Below are 16,448 nucleotides of genomic sequence, written 5' to 3' on the forward strand. Positions count from 1 at the left end.
AATGTGCACACAATGAGGATTCCACTTTTGTTACCTGCCTGTAATATGTGACTATTTCCATAGTACATGGACCTGTGGCGATTAACTGAACCTGTGATCATGAACTTGACATCCACAGTCAGAACCGTAAGACCTTATTCACACTTAATAGTAATAGTACAGCACAAAGCCAGTGCAAAAAAATGCATATACATTGAGTTTTTGCTTGGTATGGGTGAAACTTTTTTTAAGAAGTGTTGATTGTCTATATTTTGGTTGTCCTAAGATATAACCAAAAAATGTATTGGATGCTACTACTTGAGTGTTTACCGCATCGGCTGAGATGTCTGATCTCGGAGCAACATCTTAGTACGTCCTTATGATACATGCTCCTGACTGGCAGCTTCAAAATTTGATACCTATTTTTCAAGTGAATTCCTACTGAAGCCTGAATCCTAGTTAGTAGTTATGTAAGGAACACACACTTGTTATCAGTCCACGGGCAATTTTTAGAGGAACTTTCCTTTTGGAAAAAAAAAAAAACGTATCATTTTATTTTTCAGTCCATACCGCAGGCACCATCATTTAATTATGAGCAAGACATAAATTATGCATTAATACATTGTTGCATTATCTGAAATGGCAGAACATTTTTTTTTAATATCTTTTTTATTTCTTTGTTGGGGGGTGATGGGGGGAGTAAATTGAGCATATGGGAGGGTGGTCCGAAAGTAAGGAGGCACAAGCTATGCATTTACTTGCACACGTTTTCTGTGTATAGACAGAAATACATTAGTAAGCAAAAGTGTAAGGTAGGTGTGAAAAACGCTGTAAACTAAGACGTTTTCAAAATTGGAAGTGTTCATTGCTTTTATCAATTAACAATATGGAAAGTGAATGAATACAAGAGAAATATAAATCTGATCAATATTTGCTGACCGCACTTTCCCTTCATTAGTTCTTGTAGGTACTGGTCACTTGCACAACGTTCTTGAAGGAACTCGGCCAGAGGTTGTTCCAAACATCTTGGAGAACCAACCCCCAATCATCTGTGTATGAGGCTTGTACAGATCTTTCTGTCTCTTCACGTGACCCCAGACAAACTGGATGATGTGAGATCAGGGCTCTGTGGGGCCAGAACGTTACTTCCAAGACTTCATTGGCTGGATGTTGCCGGTCGCTGTTCGGCTGCAGAATAAACTTGGAGCCAATGAGACACCTTCCTGATAGCTCTGCATGTGGAATAAGTATCTGCCTGTATTTCTTGGCATTAAAGACACCAAAAAATGAGCACCATTGAGGGGACTATAGATGCAGTGTTCAAAAAGGAAACTCAGCGCAGCGGATTTATTACTTCCCATCGAAATCGGAAGATATTCAGCAGTGCCATCAGCTCAGAACTGGCAGCTACCAGTGGCACCCAGCTACACCCATCTAGTGTTCAGAAAAGTCTGGCCAAAAATGGACTTCAATGAGAAATTGAGGCCAAAAAAAAAATCTATCTTCAAAACAAGGCCAATCATCTCAACTTTGGCCAAAAATACAGGAACTGGGGTGCAGGAGAATGGCAGCAGGTGATCAGGACTGAGGAGTCACGATGTGAAATATTTGGGAGTTTGTTCTCCGAAGGGCTAACGAGCGGCACGATAATGAGAGTCTGCAGGTAAAGCACGGAGGAGGTTCCTGCAAGTTTGTGGCTGCATGTCGGCAAATAACTGGGAATTTGGTTAGTTTTTATGGTGTCCTCAATGCTGAGAAATACAGGCAGATACATATCCATCATGTGGTACCATCAGGGAGGCGTCTGGCTCCAAATTTATTCTGCAGCTGAAAAAAAGACACTAAACATCCAGCCAATGTCATTAAGAACAAGGAATCCTGGAAGTGATGATCCGGCCCCTACAGAGCTCTGATCTCGCATCATCCCGTCTGTCTGGGGTCACATGAAGAGAGAGAAGAATCTGCACAAGCCTCATAAGCAGAAGATCTGGGGTCAGTTCTCCAAAATGTTTGGAACAACCTCCTGCAGACATCCTTCAAAACTGTGTGCAAGTACAAAGTACCGAGAAGAAGTGATGAAGGCAAAGATTGATGGGATTTCAATCTCTCTTTTGTTCATTCACTTTACATTTTGTTAATTGATACAAATAAAGACTACTATCGTTAAAAGCTTCTTACTTTGCAGCATTTTTTCCACACCTGCCTAAAACTTTTGTCCAGTTCTGCATATTAGAGAGACTGGAACCGCACATGCTAATTGTGTAGGCATGTCTTGAGCTAAAGTCAGTAGCAGATACAAAATTAAAGGGAAATATAAAGGCTTGTTTACATGTTGGCTTTTTGTCACTTCTTCTTTTACGTGTTTTTCAAGGGTACAAAATGCTGCATTTTAAGGTACCAGCAAAGATTTCTGAAGTTTTGTGTACATGCTGCTTATTTCTTCATCAAAGGGTTTTTTTCAAATCTGCAGAATGTAAATTCTCTCACGGTTTTTGCAGGATTTTTCATACATTCAAATGAATGAGAAAAAATGCAAGTAAAACGCGTCAAACGCTTATTTTTCGTTTTAGAAATATCTGCTGCACATACCTTTATGGAAGGACTTCTACTTCTCTTCCAATCCTCACTTTAGCTGCAAAAAACTGAACCTAAACTGCATGTGTGCTTTCAGCCTAAAGACTATTTTTTTGGCGCTGATGTGACCTCAAAAAGAGCTTAGGTGATAGCTGAAGTGGGGAAAAAAGCCCATGTAAATCAACTTTTGTCATTTAGGGGATTGTTATGTTTCTAATCGAAGACTTTGACATAATCTAGAGTAGATCCATAGCAAATGTGAGACGTGTAAATGTAACATATATCTTTGATTAAACAATGCAGAATAAAGTTTAGGGGTGATTAAAACTGGTTCTACACATTAGAGGAATCTCAGATGAATCTTTATGGGACCGACTGACCATCTATTGTATATGGTTGTGTCCCGACTTTGCCTTATGCGGTTTCGTCTTCATGAAGGAGTTTGAAACTTCGAAACGCGTTGACTATTAAAACCGCATTCCTGAGCATTAATCTCCTTCTTATCCATTCATACCGGCAGCACAGAATTAACCCTTTTATTCCTTTTTAGTTTTTAGTGTCCCTTATTAATAGATGATGGAAGACAGAAGGAGTGGGCATGTTTGATTTCAACATGCTCAATCCTCTTGCTTGAAGCAGCTTACCACCCTCTCCCTATTGATAATACATAGATGCTTGGCATAACTTGTGTGTGCTATGAAAACCAGAGAACCGGACGCTATACAGCCCTGTTTTTATTGATGTTCGATAGTGATGAACGAACGTGCTCAGATAAGATGTTTTCCAACCATGCTCGGGTGCTAAGCGGGTGACTTCAGCGTGGTCGAATAATATGTTTTGAATCCCCGTGGCTGCATGTCTCGCAGCTGTTCGACGGCCGCAAAACATGCAGGGATTGCCTAACAAACAGGCTACGAGAAATGCAGCCTCGGGGACATATTTTTCGAGCACACCGAAAACACTGTTAGCACACGAGCATGTGGATAACACCTTATTCGAGCACGCTCACTCATCACTAATGCTCTGCCTCCAGTCCATTTATTGTTTATAGGACTGCCGGAAATAGTCAAGAACGGTACTTGGCTTTCTGCTCCATTCCCATAGACAATAAATGGATTGATGGTTGGGGTTCCATCAAGTGATGAATTAAAAAAAATAAGTAAATGGTTTCTGAAGCTGTATCTTACCTGCACAGAGTTTAATCTGCAGTAGCCATTGAGTGGAAACCTGATGACGTGAGTTGGGTCTTGGTTCCATCCAGCATTTACAGAGTTGCACATGACATCTCCAGTCTCAGGAAAGATCTCCTCTATTAATGCTTTTTCCCCACTCAGTGCAATTCTCTCTCCAAGATCGGGAGTCACCCGCACCACTAGACAGTCACATGGCTGGAAATGCTTCCGATGCTCCTTATCCTGTTTCCACCTCTCCAGTTCCTTCACCATAGGATGGAGCTGATAGTATTTTGCTTCTTCATATAATAGATTAAATTCCTAGGACAGAATTAAAGGAAAAGTAAGTCCGTGTCTATCAGAGCTTTTGTGTTATTTCACCAACTAACTTACCTATATTGCCATTACTCAGCCGCTGTAATCTATTAATGTGTATCGTAACATCGGCTGAGCAATTGTTCAACCATTAAAGACTTATTTCTCCAGACCGCGATCCATATGAGGAAAGTTGCCTAAAACATCCAACTTTAACCCGACCACTATTCCACTGGTGGAAAAAGACAGAAGTGGGCCCCTGTACAGGAACAATAAATGGACCCTTTTGCAGTCCAATGGCTCATCCTAATGCACAATTTTACTTGTTTGGGAGGTGGAAATTGGCCCAGTTAACTTTTGGGGCCCCTGATTTCACCAATGATATGTCCACCTCAGCACTATTCTATGTATATGGTGGCATCCAGAATTTCTCTGAAAAGATTATATAGTGTCAAAGATGCTTCTCAGGGAAGATAAGCCACTGCTGGAGCTGTCTGGCAATACTTTACTTTCTCCCCCAAATGAAAAACATGGACACTTGTTGGATCAGAGCATGCATGTGTATAGGTACAGAAGGAATGGGCGCGAGTTTAACTGAGCATGCATGTGTATAGGTACAGAAGGAATGGCCGTCAGTCTAACTGAGCATGCATGTGTATAGGTTCAGAAGGAATGGCCGTCAGTCTAACTGAGCATGCATGTGTACAGGTACAGAAGGAATGGCCGTCAGTCTAACTGAGCATGCATGTGTACAGGTACAGAAGGAATGGGCGCGAGTTTAACTGAGCATGCATGTGTATAGGTAAAGAAGGAATGGCCATCAGTCTAACTGAGCATGCATGTGTTTAGGTACAGAAGGAATGGCCGTCAGTCTAACTGAGCATGCATGTGTATAGGTTCAGAAGGAATGGCCGTCAGTCTAACTGAGCATGCATGTATTTTAAAGTGGAAGTGTTTCAAAAGAAAGAAGCCAACTCAAGTTTGCACACTTAATTTACTTGGAACTCATTGTTTTCTTTTTTGGGGGTCATTGCCCCTGAATACTGCAGAGGGTCACTATCCTGTATCCTTTTCTGAGACAAACATGTATTTTTCCATCTTACTAGGTGCAGATATTTTTTACGTTTCTATTCTAACCTCCTTGAATGTGTTTTTACGTCTTCCTACTGGCCTGATATGTCAACACATCACAATGCTTCCCATACAGCTATGGATTTGTGAAAGGAAACAATGAGTCAGATCTATACCTGACACTGAGCTGTAGCGTCCAAATCCTGCAAATAAAGAAACGAAAACGAACTGCCGTCCATCTCAGGAAGGATGGAAAAATATCACGACATTCTTCCTGAGATTATAAAAGTAAATATTGTCTGTAAAGCGCTATGGATGTAATGTCGCTATATAAGTGAGTAAAATAATAAAAATAAAAGCATTTTTATGGACTTTTCTTGTATGCTACAACCAATTACCTAAAAAGAAAGAATATCTCCCACTATAAACGCACATGGCTGACATTTCTAGTCCTATTCTCCTTCTTTAAAAAAAAGTCTTTGAATTCAACATATATTTTTTTGTGTAAGTTCATTTGGTTTCCAAATGCGGAGGGCTTTAATGTAATTTAAAAAAAATTGGTCATGCTAAAAGACGGGATTGAACTTTTAATAGTGAATTTCCATTTACAAAGTTACCGCAAGCTAATTAACTACCTACACATCGCAGCCCCTAGCAAACATAATTACAGATGGCCGAGAGCCCTTATAACTTCTCGCTCCTCTTATACAAAGTGCCGAAACACAGGTTTGATATTAACCGGCACCCGGATCAATAGGCTTTCATGCTGGGGTCTCCAAGCTGTTAGCGCTCATTTCACATGCATCATCTCTGCATTAAAACATTATACCTTCGGGAAACAATACATACAGTCCAAAAACAAGTATTAATCACATCATATCTTGGGATTTTTGTTTTTGCATTTTTACCCAAACTGCTGAAATTTGAGGTTTAGTCATGACCGGTCATAATGGCAGGTCCTCTGCTGATACGTTAATGATCGATCAGAATGTTGGGGAGTCGGCCCCTGACACCCCTATGCAGTATCTGCAGTACCCGAAAATAGGCTCTATGCAGTGTACATCCATCCAATTCTGAAAACTGCTGATCAATGGGGGGATTTCTGGTGTCGGACTTCCACCGATTCCAAGAATATGCCATCAATTTCTAAGTAGTCCGCAACCCATTTAACTCTCTTAAAGAAATTGCAACTTTACACATATTCTTGTTTTGCTGTGATCGACATCAGAGATTGCAAATATAAGACTTTTATTAATATAAGTCTCCCTTTGGCTGCTCCGTCTTTGCTGACAGATAATAAGAAATTAGACCTCGGCCATAGTAGTTCATAGTCACATGTAAAACAATGGCAGTCAGGGGTAACTTGCATTACCGCTTACTCTTAGGGTCCCGTTACACACAGCGATGCTCCAGCGATCCCGACAACGATACGACCTGGTAAGGATCGCTGGTGCGTCGCTACATGGTCGCTAGTAAGCTGTCAAACAGGCAGATCTATTCAACGATGCAGCAACGATCTGGCGATCCGTATAACGACCTCGGCCGTCGTTGGGACCTTGTCACACAGCAGTTATTCTGACGACTCACGCCTGCGTCCCTAAGTTCTGCGTCACCAACGACGTCGCTCGTCTGCGTCAAACACAGCGATGCGGGCTGGCCAGCGGGACGCCAACGATCGAAAATGGCCCAGGACATAAGAGCACGATCAGCGATATCCAGCGGGGGGGGCGGTTGCTGCTATGTGTCACGTAGCGAGATCGCTGGCGAGGTCGCTGTTGCGTCACAAAATCTGTGACGTTTCAGCGATCTCGTTATGTGAGACGGGGCCTTTAGGCTCTGTCCACACTATCCTTAGGCTATTTTCCATTAGGTTCCCATAGCTTTTTATGGACTGAATGGAGTTTTTAACTTACCGTTAAAAAAAAAAAAAAAAAAAATAGCTTGTTGGATCCATTGTAAGTTAATGGGATCCATCAGGTTTTTATACACGGTCAATTTATCACAACTGTCATGGATTTGGCATTAATTACATTCTCCCAACAAATGGAATGTGTTAAGTCTTTTTCCATACCCCAAATAAATGTGAATTACTGGATCGGAAAAATTAGGACTCCTCGTATTACATAATATTATGCATCATGTCTCTATTCTAGAACCATACCCACTTTTGCAAGTTTTACAAACTGTAATACTATATATCACTACAGTACAACACCTTGCTGTATTATGACCTTAGCCATTAATGGGGCTGAGCGGCAATACTAGAGTTAGTCCAAGGGCCATAGTGGTGAGGAATAAACAGAACTTTTTTTTTCCAATTTCAAAAACTAATTAAAGTTGTTGTTCTAGACAAGCAAACATATATATTACCTATACACAAGACATGATAATTATGTTCTCAATTTGATCAGTGTGATCCGATTTTCTCAGATGTGAAAAATTAAAACAAAAAAAATGTTTTTCTATCTTCTCCGTTCAGTGTCCGTGAAAATGACACCAGACTCGGATATCATTCAAGTGGGGTCTGATGTTTTCCACAGACCTATGGATATGAATGGGTGACTGCCATCCAATTATAGGTGCCAATTTGTGCATTCTGCAATTTTTTTTTTTTACTCAGACCACTCACTCAATCTGAAGAAAAAAATCGGGTATGTGCGCTGCCTCATTAAACATTGGTCTGAGCACGATCCGATTTTTTGACAGATCGCAAACTGATCAAAACTTTGATCGTCTGTACGAGCCCTAAGTGGAAATCTCAGCAACTGGACCCCCAGAGATAAAGCATTTATCATCTCTCCTGTGGACAGGTGATATCAGGACAACCCCTTTAAAGAGAAGCTGTCGGCATGATTTTGCAATGTAAAGATATGGCTGTAATGGCGCTGTTAAACAGATTAATTTGATACATTTGGTGACGACGTTATTCTTTTTCAATTAGCATTTGAAGTTCTCTTCTAGTGAGATTTAGGTGCTGTATTCCTGCCCTGACCCTTCCACCTGTCTCTGGTGATTGAATGACAGGTTACTGATTTAAATCTGGTATCGTCAATGCTGTGGGCCGCACATGCACAGATTGATTCCCCGGCTGGTCTACAATAAAATGGCAGAACATGTGCTGATTGAGATCTCGGCTCAATGACATTTTAGAGATGTCTACACATGCCCAAGGTGCCATTTTATTGTAGATCAGACGCAAAATCAATTTGTGCATACGCTGCCCACGGCATTGACGGCGACAGCCCCAACAGGGGGCATGTCACTGAAAATTCAGTAACTTGTCATTCAAACACCAGAGGCAGGTGGCGGACCTGGGCAGGAGAAGACCTCCTGCTTAGTCCAGACCCTGTGCTCCTAAATCTTAATAGCAGAACGCTAGAAATGCTGATAAAAGAAGCACAAAAAAGAGAATGTCTTCACTAAAAGTATCAATGTAATCTGTATATAGCGACATTACAGCCATGTCTTTACATTACAAAATCATTCTGACAGATTCTCTTTAAATAATCAGAAATCTTTATTTATCTTTTTAACCTATTGATCAGATCTATTCTGTAATCAATCGGCATAGTTATCACCATACATAATACAAATTGTATTATTATGTAAGCACTTTATATTATACCGTACATAAAAAAATGTTCCCGTTCTAAGTATGGCAAGGTACCAACCCTTAAGATGCTAGAAGTGCCATCTTGAAAAGAACCTATTCCAGGCCGCATTTTTGCCAGCCCTTACGACAAGTAACACATCAAAGGTTGAGAGAAGCCCTAGGTTATTTTCAGAGATCATAGTAAAAACCCTGTCGTAATGCTGACTTTTGGGCGTGAAAGCTGGAGCTGTCTGCAGCATTAAGGGGTATTAACAACTAACACAGCCAGATGTAGAAGTTGTGCAAGGGCTGAGGATCGGCCGCCTTCTGAATGACTGCACTTAATGGTGTTGTTGTGATTTCTCATACTAACAAAAACCAGTGTAAAGATGAAAAAACTATGTTATTCAGTCAGCTCCCAAAAATGCTCAGCCTAAAAGTCCAGGCACACGGGTAAGATTGTGACACCGTGTCCATGCTTTACCTCTGTAATATGACAGCTGGAGGAACCTGTCACAGAGAATGATCTCGGTGTGGTAAAATATAATGGTCTATGGGACACAATAATGATATAGACGTGTGTGAGCCCTAAACTACATCTACAGATGAACATGTTACATCACATTCTTCTGATCATTATAATCAATCAATTCTCACTCAGTATTACATGGACTGGAAAATCTGGCGAATGTGATATTTCCAAAAGAAATGCTTAAAGGGAACCTGTCAGCAGGATTGTGCACAGTAACCTACAGACAGTGTCAGGTCGGCGCAGTAATACAGATTACGATGATACCTGGTGATGAAATACATCTTATGGTTGTTGCTTAATCTTTATTTGCGGTTTTCACTTAATGATGTTCGTGCTCCGGGGCGGCCTGTGGGGGATCTTCATGTGGTGCTCTGCTTACATATTCAACTTTATGGCTTATGACAGGTAACTGATCCCTCACTGACTGTTCTTACTTGAGAACAAAAAAATCTTAACAAAATGGCGATAGATGCTACTGAGCTAGCACCATTTTAATAGAGGAAATAATTTTTTTTTGGCTCCGTCAAGATGGCGTCGGCAGCGCCTGTGCAGTAGCATCTCTCAAATCACCAATAGATACTACTGCGCAGGCGCCGCTGCCATTTTGATGGAGCCAATTTTTTTTTACTCTTGTAAAATGGCACCGGTGGCGGCGCCTGCGCAGTAGTATCTATCACGTTCCGAATAATGCTACTGTGCCGGCCACCGGTACCATTTTCATTAAGATCATTTTTTTTTTCTTAAGAAATTTATATGAGAAAATCAAATGAAAATATGGATATTATAGATTGGAAAATGCTACAGCGCAGGCACCGCCACCGGCATGATGAATGTATTTATTTTTTTCAAACAATAAGATATGCAGTATGTAAACTAGGGGGCAGGTCAGTGAGGGATCAAGTGACCTGTCATAAGCCATCAGTATGAATACCTAAGCAAAGCAACATAAAGCCCTGCCCACAGTCTAAAAAACATTAAAGAAAAACCACAAGATGGATTTCATCACCAGGTATCATTGTAATCAGTATAACGGCACCAACCTGACACTGTCTGTTGGTTACTGAGCACAATCCTGCTGACAAGTTCACTTTTAAAAGCAACTACCTATGGAGTAGGAATCATTCCTTTTGATAAGGCAATCTCTCTTATCTATCTATCCATCCCTCTATCTCTCCGTCTATCTATCCTTGTGTCTGTCTGTCTGTCTGTCTGTCTATCTATTATCTGTCTACCAATCTAAAATCGAAAAAGCAGGCACCACTCCAATATTTATGAAAATAAAAGTGGACTTTATTTAGCCCATGTTGCGTGGCCACAGTTCAGTTCATATCTATCTACCTATCTATCTACCTAGTAATATATATTTACTTTTCGATCTGAAAACATTGACTAGAAAACAATGCACTTTAAATTCATCTAGCAATTCCGTCTCTTTAATGCCAAGAGGTACAAAGTGCAACACTCCCCATATATACTACAATTTCACACCTATTCTATAAGCACCGCGTGACTTACATCCATCCTCCCCCGCTCCATAATGGCGGCTCCATGGAAGCTCGTCAGAAATTACCAGGGATCTCAAATTGTTCAACACTAAAAATTCCAAAACTTTTAACAACTTTCACAACTGCCGGGGTGAAACGAAACACGATGTAACCAGACGGCACTTTCTTCTATTTGATTAAACAAAGGTGAAAACTGATAAATATTCAGCAGCCCCATTGTAATGATTTCTTTACCATAAGACACTGCTCAGGATAAGGGGGAGAAAAGAGAAAAAAAAAAAAAACAGCATGTGTTTTACACTCTCCAAAGTGTTTGCTAATTAGAAAAACACAAATACTATATTTATCTTCTTTATACAATTACCCAGCATCCTACGACCTACTGTGGAAAGTCACTAGGATCCATTATCTAACATTGTAAAATGGTGAGAAAAAGAGAATTTACATGTATCCATAGCAACCAGCTGCTTACTCATTTTACTAAATACTAATTACAGAATGACTGTCATTAAGTTATGTAAATTATAATGTTATTAGGACAGCCCATTGTGACTGTTGTGTGTCCTATAGAGGAGGGTCCATGGCAAAGGATCACTTTGTTCGAGCTGCAGCAAAGAGCCACTGCAAAGTGCCATGTAATATCAATTATTACACATTTCCATCCTGGAGCCTGTGGCAACCAGAAGTGCTGATCAGAGAGAAAAAAAGCAAAAAACAAATATTCTAAAATAAAAAAGTAAAAAATAAATTGCAAAAATTGCATGAAGGTAGTAATAATACTAAGGGTATTTAGTAAACATAATTTTGATCAAAAGAATGTACAAGCCATCCCACCACGTCACGGCAACCCTTGTGTGACAGTCCTAACTCTTCTATTTAAAACCTTCCACTTGTCTAGCGACGTAAATGTGAACAAGGACCGAGGGACTGAACCCACCAGTAAAAGCATAGGCCAGGCAGGATGGATTTCCCAACTCGGAAACAGTTTGCATACACATTAATTTACTTTTCCAGCTCAGACCTAGTTTCTCATTTAGTTCAATGTGCATTCTGTGCATATAAGGGTGTGACCGCCCTATTTCTGAGTTGGGAAATCTATCCTGTCTGGCCTATGCTGTTACTGGTGGGTTCAGTCCCTCGGTCCTTGTTCACATTTACGTCACTTGAAAAGTGGAAAGATTTTAAGGACCAGAGTTAGGACTGTACCACAAGAGTTGCCGTGACGTGTCAGGATGGCTTGTACATACTTTTGATCAAAATTATGTTTACTAAATAACCCTTATTATTATTACTACCTTCATGCAATTTTTGCAATTTATTTTTTACTTTTTTATTTTAGGATATTTGTTTTTTGTTTTCTCTGTGTAAAGCTCATGTGTTTTATATGCATTTACATTTTGCATACACATTAATTTACTTTTTCAGCTGACACGTAGTTTCTCAGAAGTGCTGATCAGTAGTCCAGAATGTTGGGGATTTCCACCGTACCCCACAAGACAGTTATACCAACTCTCTGAATCACTCTGGTCTACCATAATCCATTTGTGAATACCTGCTGATCTATTTTTGCCTTCTCGCATTGCACGTCCTCTGCTCCTTATAATTTGGGTTTGATCACAAAGTTTGGGCCATACAGTAGAAGAGGAGTACAGTCACTATTGAGCAAACCTGGGCAGGGTCTACTGGCCCATGGTGATCTCGGTACACATGTTTTAGGCTTGTCCAACCGCCCTGGCTCTGCAGGAAGGGAACACATACCTTACATAATATTTTTGATATCCCTAATCCCTTAACTTTAAGAAATTTAGAGGGGGCCAACAGAGCACACGATATGGCAATAGCTTTTAAAAATAACACCACTGAGGGGGGTGGTTACATTCACAACACCTGTGAATATCCGCTGCTGCCCCATGGCTGGAGGAGATATCGTCCAAGAAAGGAGAGAATCACGTTAGATGGGCTATGCTGCGGGAAATGAGGAGCCTTAGAGCCTCAGATAAGGTTTTTTATTAGTACCAACACATTTTCTGCCGAAACAGTGCCTTTCTCTAGGTCAAAAAAACAAATCAGTACCAACACATTTTGGTGACGGACCAGTGCCATTCTCAAGGTAAAAAAAAAAATCCCAAAAATCAGTGCCAAGGCCTTTTGGCAGTAAAACGCGTTGGTACTAATAAAAAACTTCATCTAACGCTTATTATTTCTTGCAGCACTGCCAACCTAATGTGATTCTCTCCATTCTGGTAATCCCCTAACTTTGTAACTTCCCAAAAAAAAAGGGAAAAAAAAAGCAAACCCATCACATGCATCAAAAATGGAAACTACGTTAGAATAAATTTTCCACTTACAAAACCAAAGGAAACAATTGTATACTCCCATTTTTATTATTTAATATAAAATCACACCAAATTTACTTTCTTCTGTTCCATTCATCTCCATTTAATTGGAAGCAACAAAAAAAATGACCAATTAACTTGCTTATTCATATAGATTTTATTAAAATCCATTTTATGAAAAAAAAAAAAATTTCTGGTAAGTGCATGATGCTTCCCTCAATGATTTAGTCATCTACAAATAGTATCCAGCGTGTCCAATGAATAAGAATACATTGTTACATGAAGCAAAAAAGGTAGTGACTGCTGAGTTGTGTTTACTGGTTGCCTAGTTACTGACAGACGAGGGAGAATGCAAGAATACAACCCAATAGCAAGTCACTGACCGGAGTTTCTAAGAAAATAGCACCACAAAGTATAAGTACTACATATTTCATCAAAATATCTTATACCTAGGAGTGATTGTTTTATCATGTAATTTCCAAGAACCCACCGCTACTTACTAAAAAAACGATAATCACTGCACCATCCGACAGGTGGCCGGAACACAGTGATGTCATGTAATGTAAGTTTCCTATCCAATGAGTAACTCATGGCAAAAACCAGCTCTCTACGTGCCATCTGTTGTGAGGTCTATGGCCCCCTAAGCTGACTGGTCATGGGCACTTCACAATCACTTTACTACCCAGTTTTCCATTGTCAACCAAGCGACTAGACCACATCCACCAGTCTAGACAAATTTGCTAAATTAATATATTTCCATGACTATAAATAACTATTCTAGAAAGTTTAGAAGGTTCATTAGGTAGCTACCAGTCATATGGCTTTTGAGCAGCAGTTGCCACTCCTGTTAACTCCTACAGACTTTGATCGAACGCTAGATGCCAGATACTTATGTAGGACATAGATTTTGAATTTCCAACATGGACATATAAATTACCCCCAAAGAGTGGACATAAAAGTGTGCCCTGCCTCTATACATTAAAACATATGTTTAATGGATGTGGATGACTTTGGGAAAACTTGTAACTGGCCAGTGGGCTGAATGTGAAGCGATAAGTGTAGCAGCACAATGGCCGACCTACGGAAATGCAAAATCCAAACTATTTTTTTTTTTTTTTTTTTACAGATTTCACTGCCTAGACGACCGTTTTTATGTCCATGTCCCCTAAATTAGAAACAGTAATTACATCTGTGTTATACCAACAGAAAATCGGATGACATAAGTCTAACGTGCCCCTATATTCACATTATCCATATGCGCACTAGAAGAGTGTCTGATAAATGCAGAATCCGATAATAAGCATAAAGAGTACCGTAATTGAAAACGTATACCTTTCATTAAAACCATTTACAATACGCCAGCAAGAATGTAGCATGTTTTTAACTTAATCCAGAGCACATGTTGTATGTGCCTGAACCGTTAAGGAGTTCTTATAGAAATTATTTTACACATTCTAGAGGGTAACCCTTCATTTAGAAAGAAGAGGAAACTTTCATGGGCAGCCTCCTTTGGGTTGGTGATCGTTCCATTGACTAGTTGCCCACCAATCTCTAGATTTATACATTTACATACCCCCCGACCTACTGTCTACTTCCCATATACCCTGTAGATTGTAAACCTGTGAGGATAAAGTACGTTAACCCTCTTCACATGTACAGACCATGAAATTAAAGGAGTAATCCAGGACTATTTTATTTATGAGGCTAAGAACTTGCAGGCAGGAAAATGCTTAATACCTGCCTGCTCTGCCCAGCGCTGATCTCTGCCCACTCAGAGCGGTCATGGACTACTCATTTTGACAACTCTCAATTCAACAGAGTGGAGGCTTCGCTTCCTCTCTGTTCTGTTTGACGGGATAACGCTGCCAATGTCAGGGTGATTAACAGTCGTCTTCCTGTTGGCTAACTGAGGCAGTCGCTCCCTGTAGACAGAGGAAGAGCTGCTCTGTTGATGTAAGGTCAAATGAAGCAGCAGAAGCGCAGGCAGGAGCGGTCTGTTACCTCTCTAGCAGATATAGTCGGTGATTTCAATAGATTTTGAAATCATAATAATATCATCTTATCTTTAAGGAAAATCCATGAAAAATGTGCTTCTTGCTAAATCTTAGAGTTTTAAATTTTTGTAAAAATAGATTTCAATTGAAGCTTTACCTTAAAATCTTCAGGAAGGAGCAGCTTTGACGTTCGTAGAAAACTTAAGATGTAGCGGAAAATTTCCCCATCCCGGTCGATAAAGTAATGCTGTTTTAAACTGTCCAGTACAATGGGTTCTGTGCCATTAAACAGACGACTTATCCTAAGGAGAAAAGAAAAAAACATTTGTTATAAAACAAAAATCACTCAGATGTTACTTTTTTTTTTGTACTTATACTGTTTTTGCTCTTTGATTAAAAATAGAAAATGGCCTTTTTTCGGTGCTTTAAATCATTTGAGAGACACCATTTGTAACTTTTTCTTATGTTCTAATTTACCAGTGTTACCGTTTGTAAACAAAAACTTGTATTTTTTAAGCAAGACAAGTAAACAGTAAAGAAACATTAATAGTAATATGTTTGTCTGCCTTAATTCGTCTGTTTTACATTTGAATTTCTAGACTCTACCAATGGGTGCTGTGTGATAAGTGACAAAAGTGTAAGCCACATTCCTACATGTAGCAATTGATCAAGTGGACAGGACTTTTTTTTAAAGAGTACCGTAATTAGGTTTAGCAAGCATTATTATACTAGTTATATTTTTTGGCATATGTACAGTATCAGTAATTCTATTTTTGGACATAGGAGCAGTATTATAGCAGTTATATTCTTGTACTTAGGAGCAGCATTATAGTAGTTATATTCTTGTACATAGGGGCAGTATTATAGTAGTTATATTCTTGTACATAGGAGCAGCATTATAGTAGTTATATTCTTGTACATAGGAGCAGCATTATAGTAGTTATATTCTTGTACATAGGGGCAGTATTATAGTAGTTATATTCTTGTACATAGGAGCAGCATTATAGTAGTTATATTCTTGTACATAGGAGCAGCATTATAGTAGTTATATTCTTGTATATAGGGGCAGCATTATAGTAGTTATATTCTTGTACATAGGAGCTGTATTATAGTAGTTATATTCTTGTACATAGGAGCAGTATTATAGCAGTTATATTCTTGTACATAGGAGCTGTATTATAGTAGATATATTGTTGTACATAGGAGGCAGTATTATCGTAGTTCTATTCCTGTACATAGGAGCAGTATTATAGTAGTTCTATTCTTGTACATAGGAGCAGCATTATAGTAGTTATATTATTGTACATAGGGGCAGCATTATAGTAGTTATATTATTGTACATAGGGGCAGCATTATAGTAGTTATATTATTGTACATA

At 39.5% G+C, this 16,448-nt stretch overlaps 1 protein-coding gene across 9 annotated transcripts in view; it reads right to left on the reverse strand.

The window, feature by feature from the left end:
• The window catches only part of KCTD15 (potassium channel tetramerization domain containing 15), a 47,308-nt gene that overhangs the window by 8,882 nt on the left and 21,978 nt on the right, over positions 1–16,448 (reverse strand). For all 9 annotated transcript variants that reach the window (XM_073585244.1, XM_073585286.1, XM_073585262.1 and 6 more), the window contains exons 3-4: positions 15,228–15,372; positions 3,741–4,046 (exon numbers count right to left, since the gene is read on the reverse strand). In XM_073585244.1, coding sequence (XP_073441345.1) covers positions 3,741–4,046; positions 15,228–15,372 — 451 coding nt within the window. The remainder of the gene's footprint in view (positions 1–3,740; positions 4,047–15,227; positions 15,373–16,448) is intronic.

The sequence above is a fragment of the Dendrobates tinctorius genome, unplaced genomic scaffold, assembly GCF_039654945.1.
Source record: "Dendrobates tinctorius isolate UK_male_01 unplaced genomic scaffold, ASM3965494v1 ptg000009l, whole genome shotgun sequence".
Lineage (NCBI taxonomy): Eukaryota > Metazoa > Chordata > Amphibia > Anura > Dendrobatidae > Dendrobates > Dendrobates tinctorius.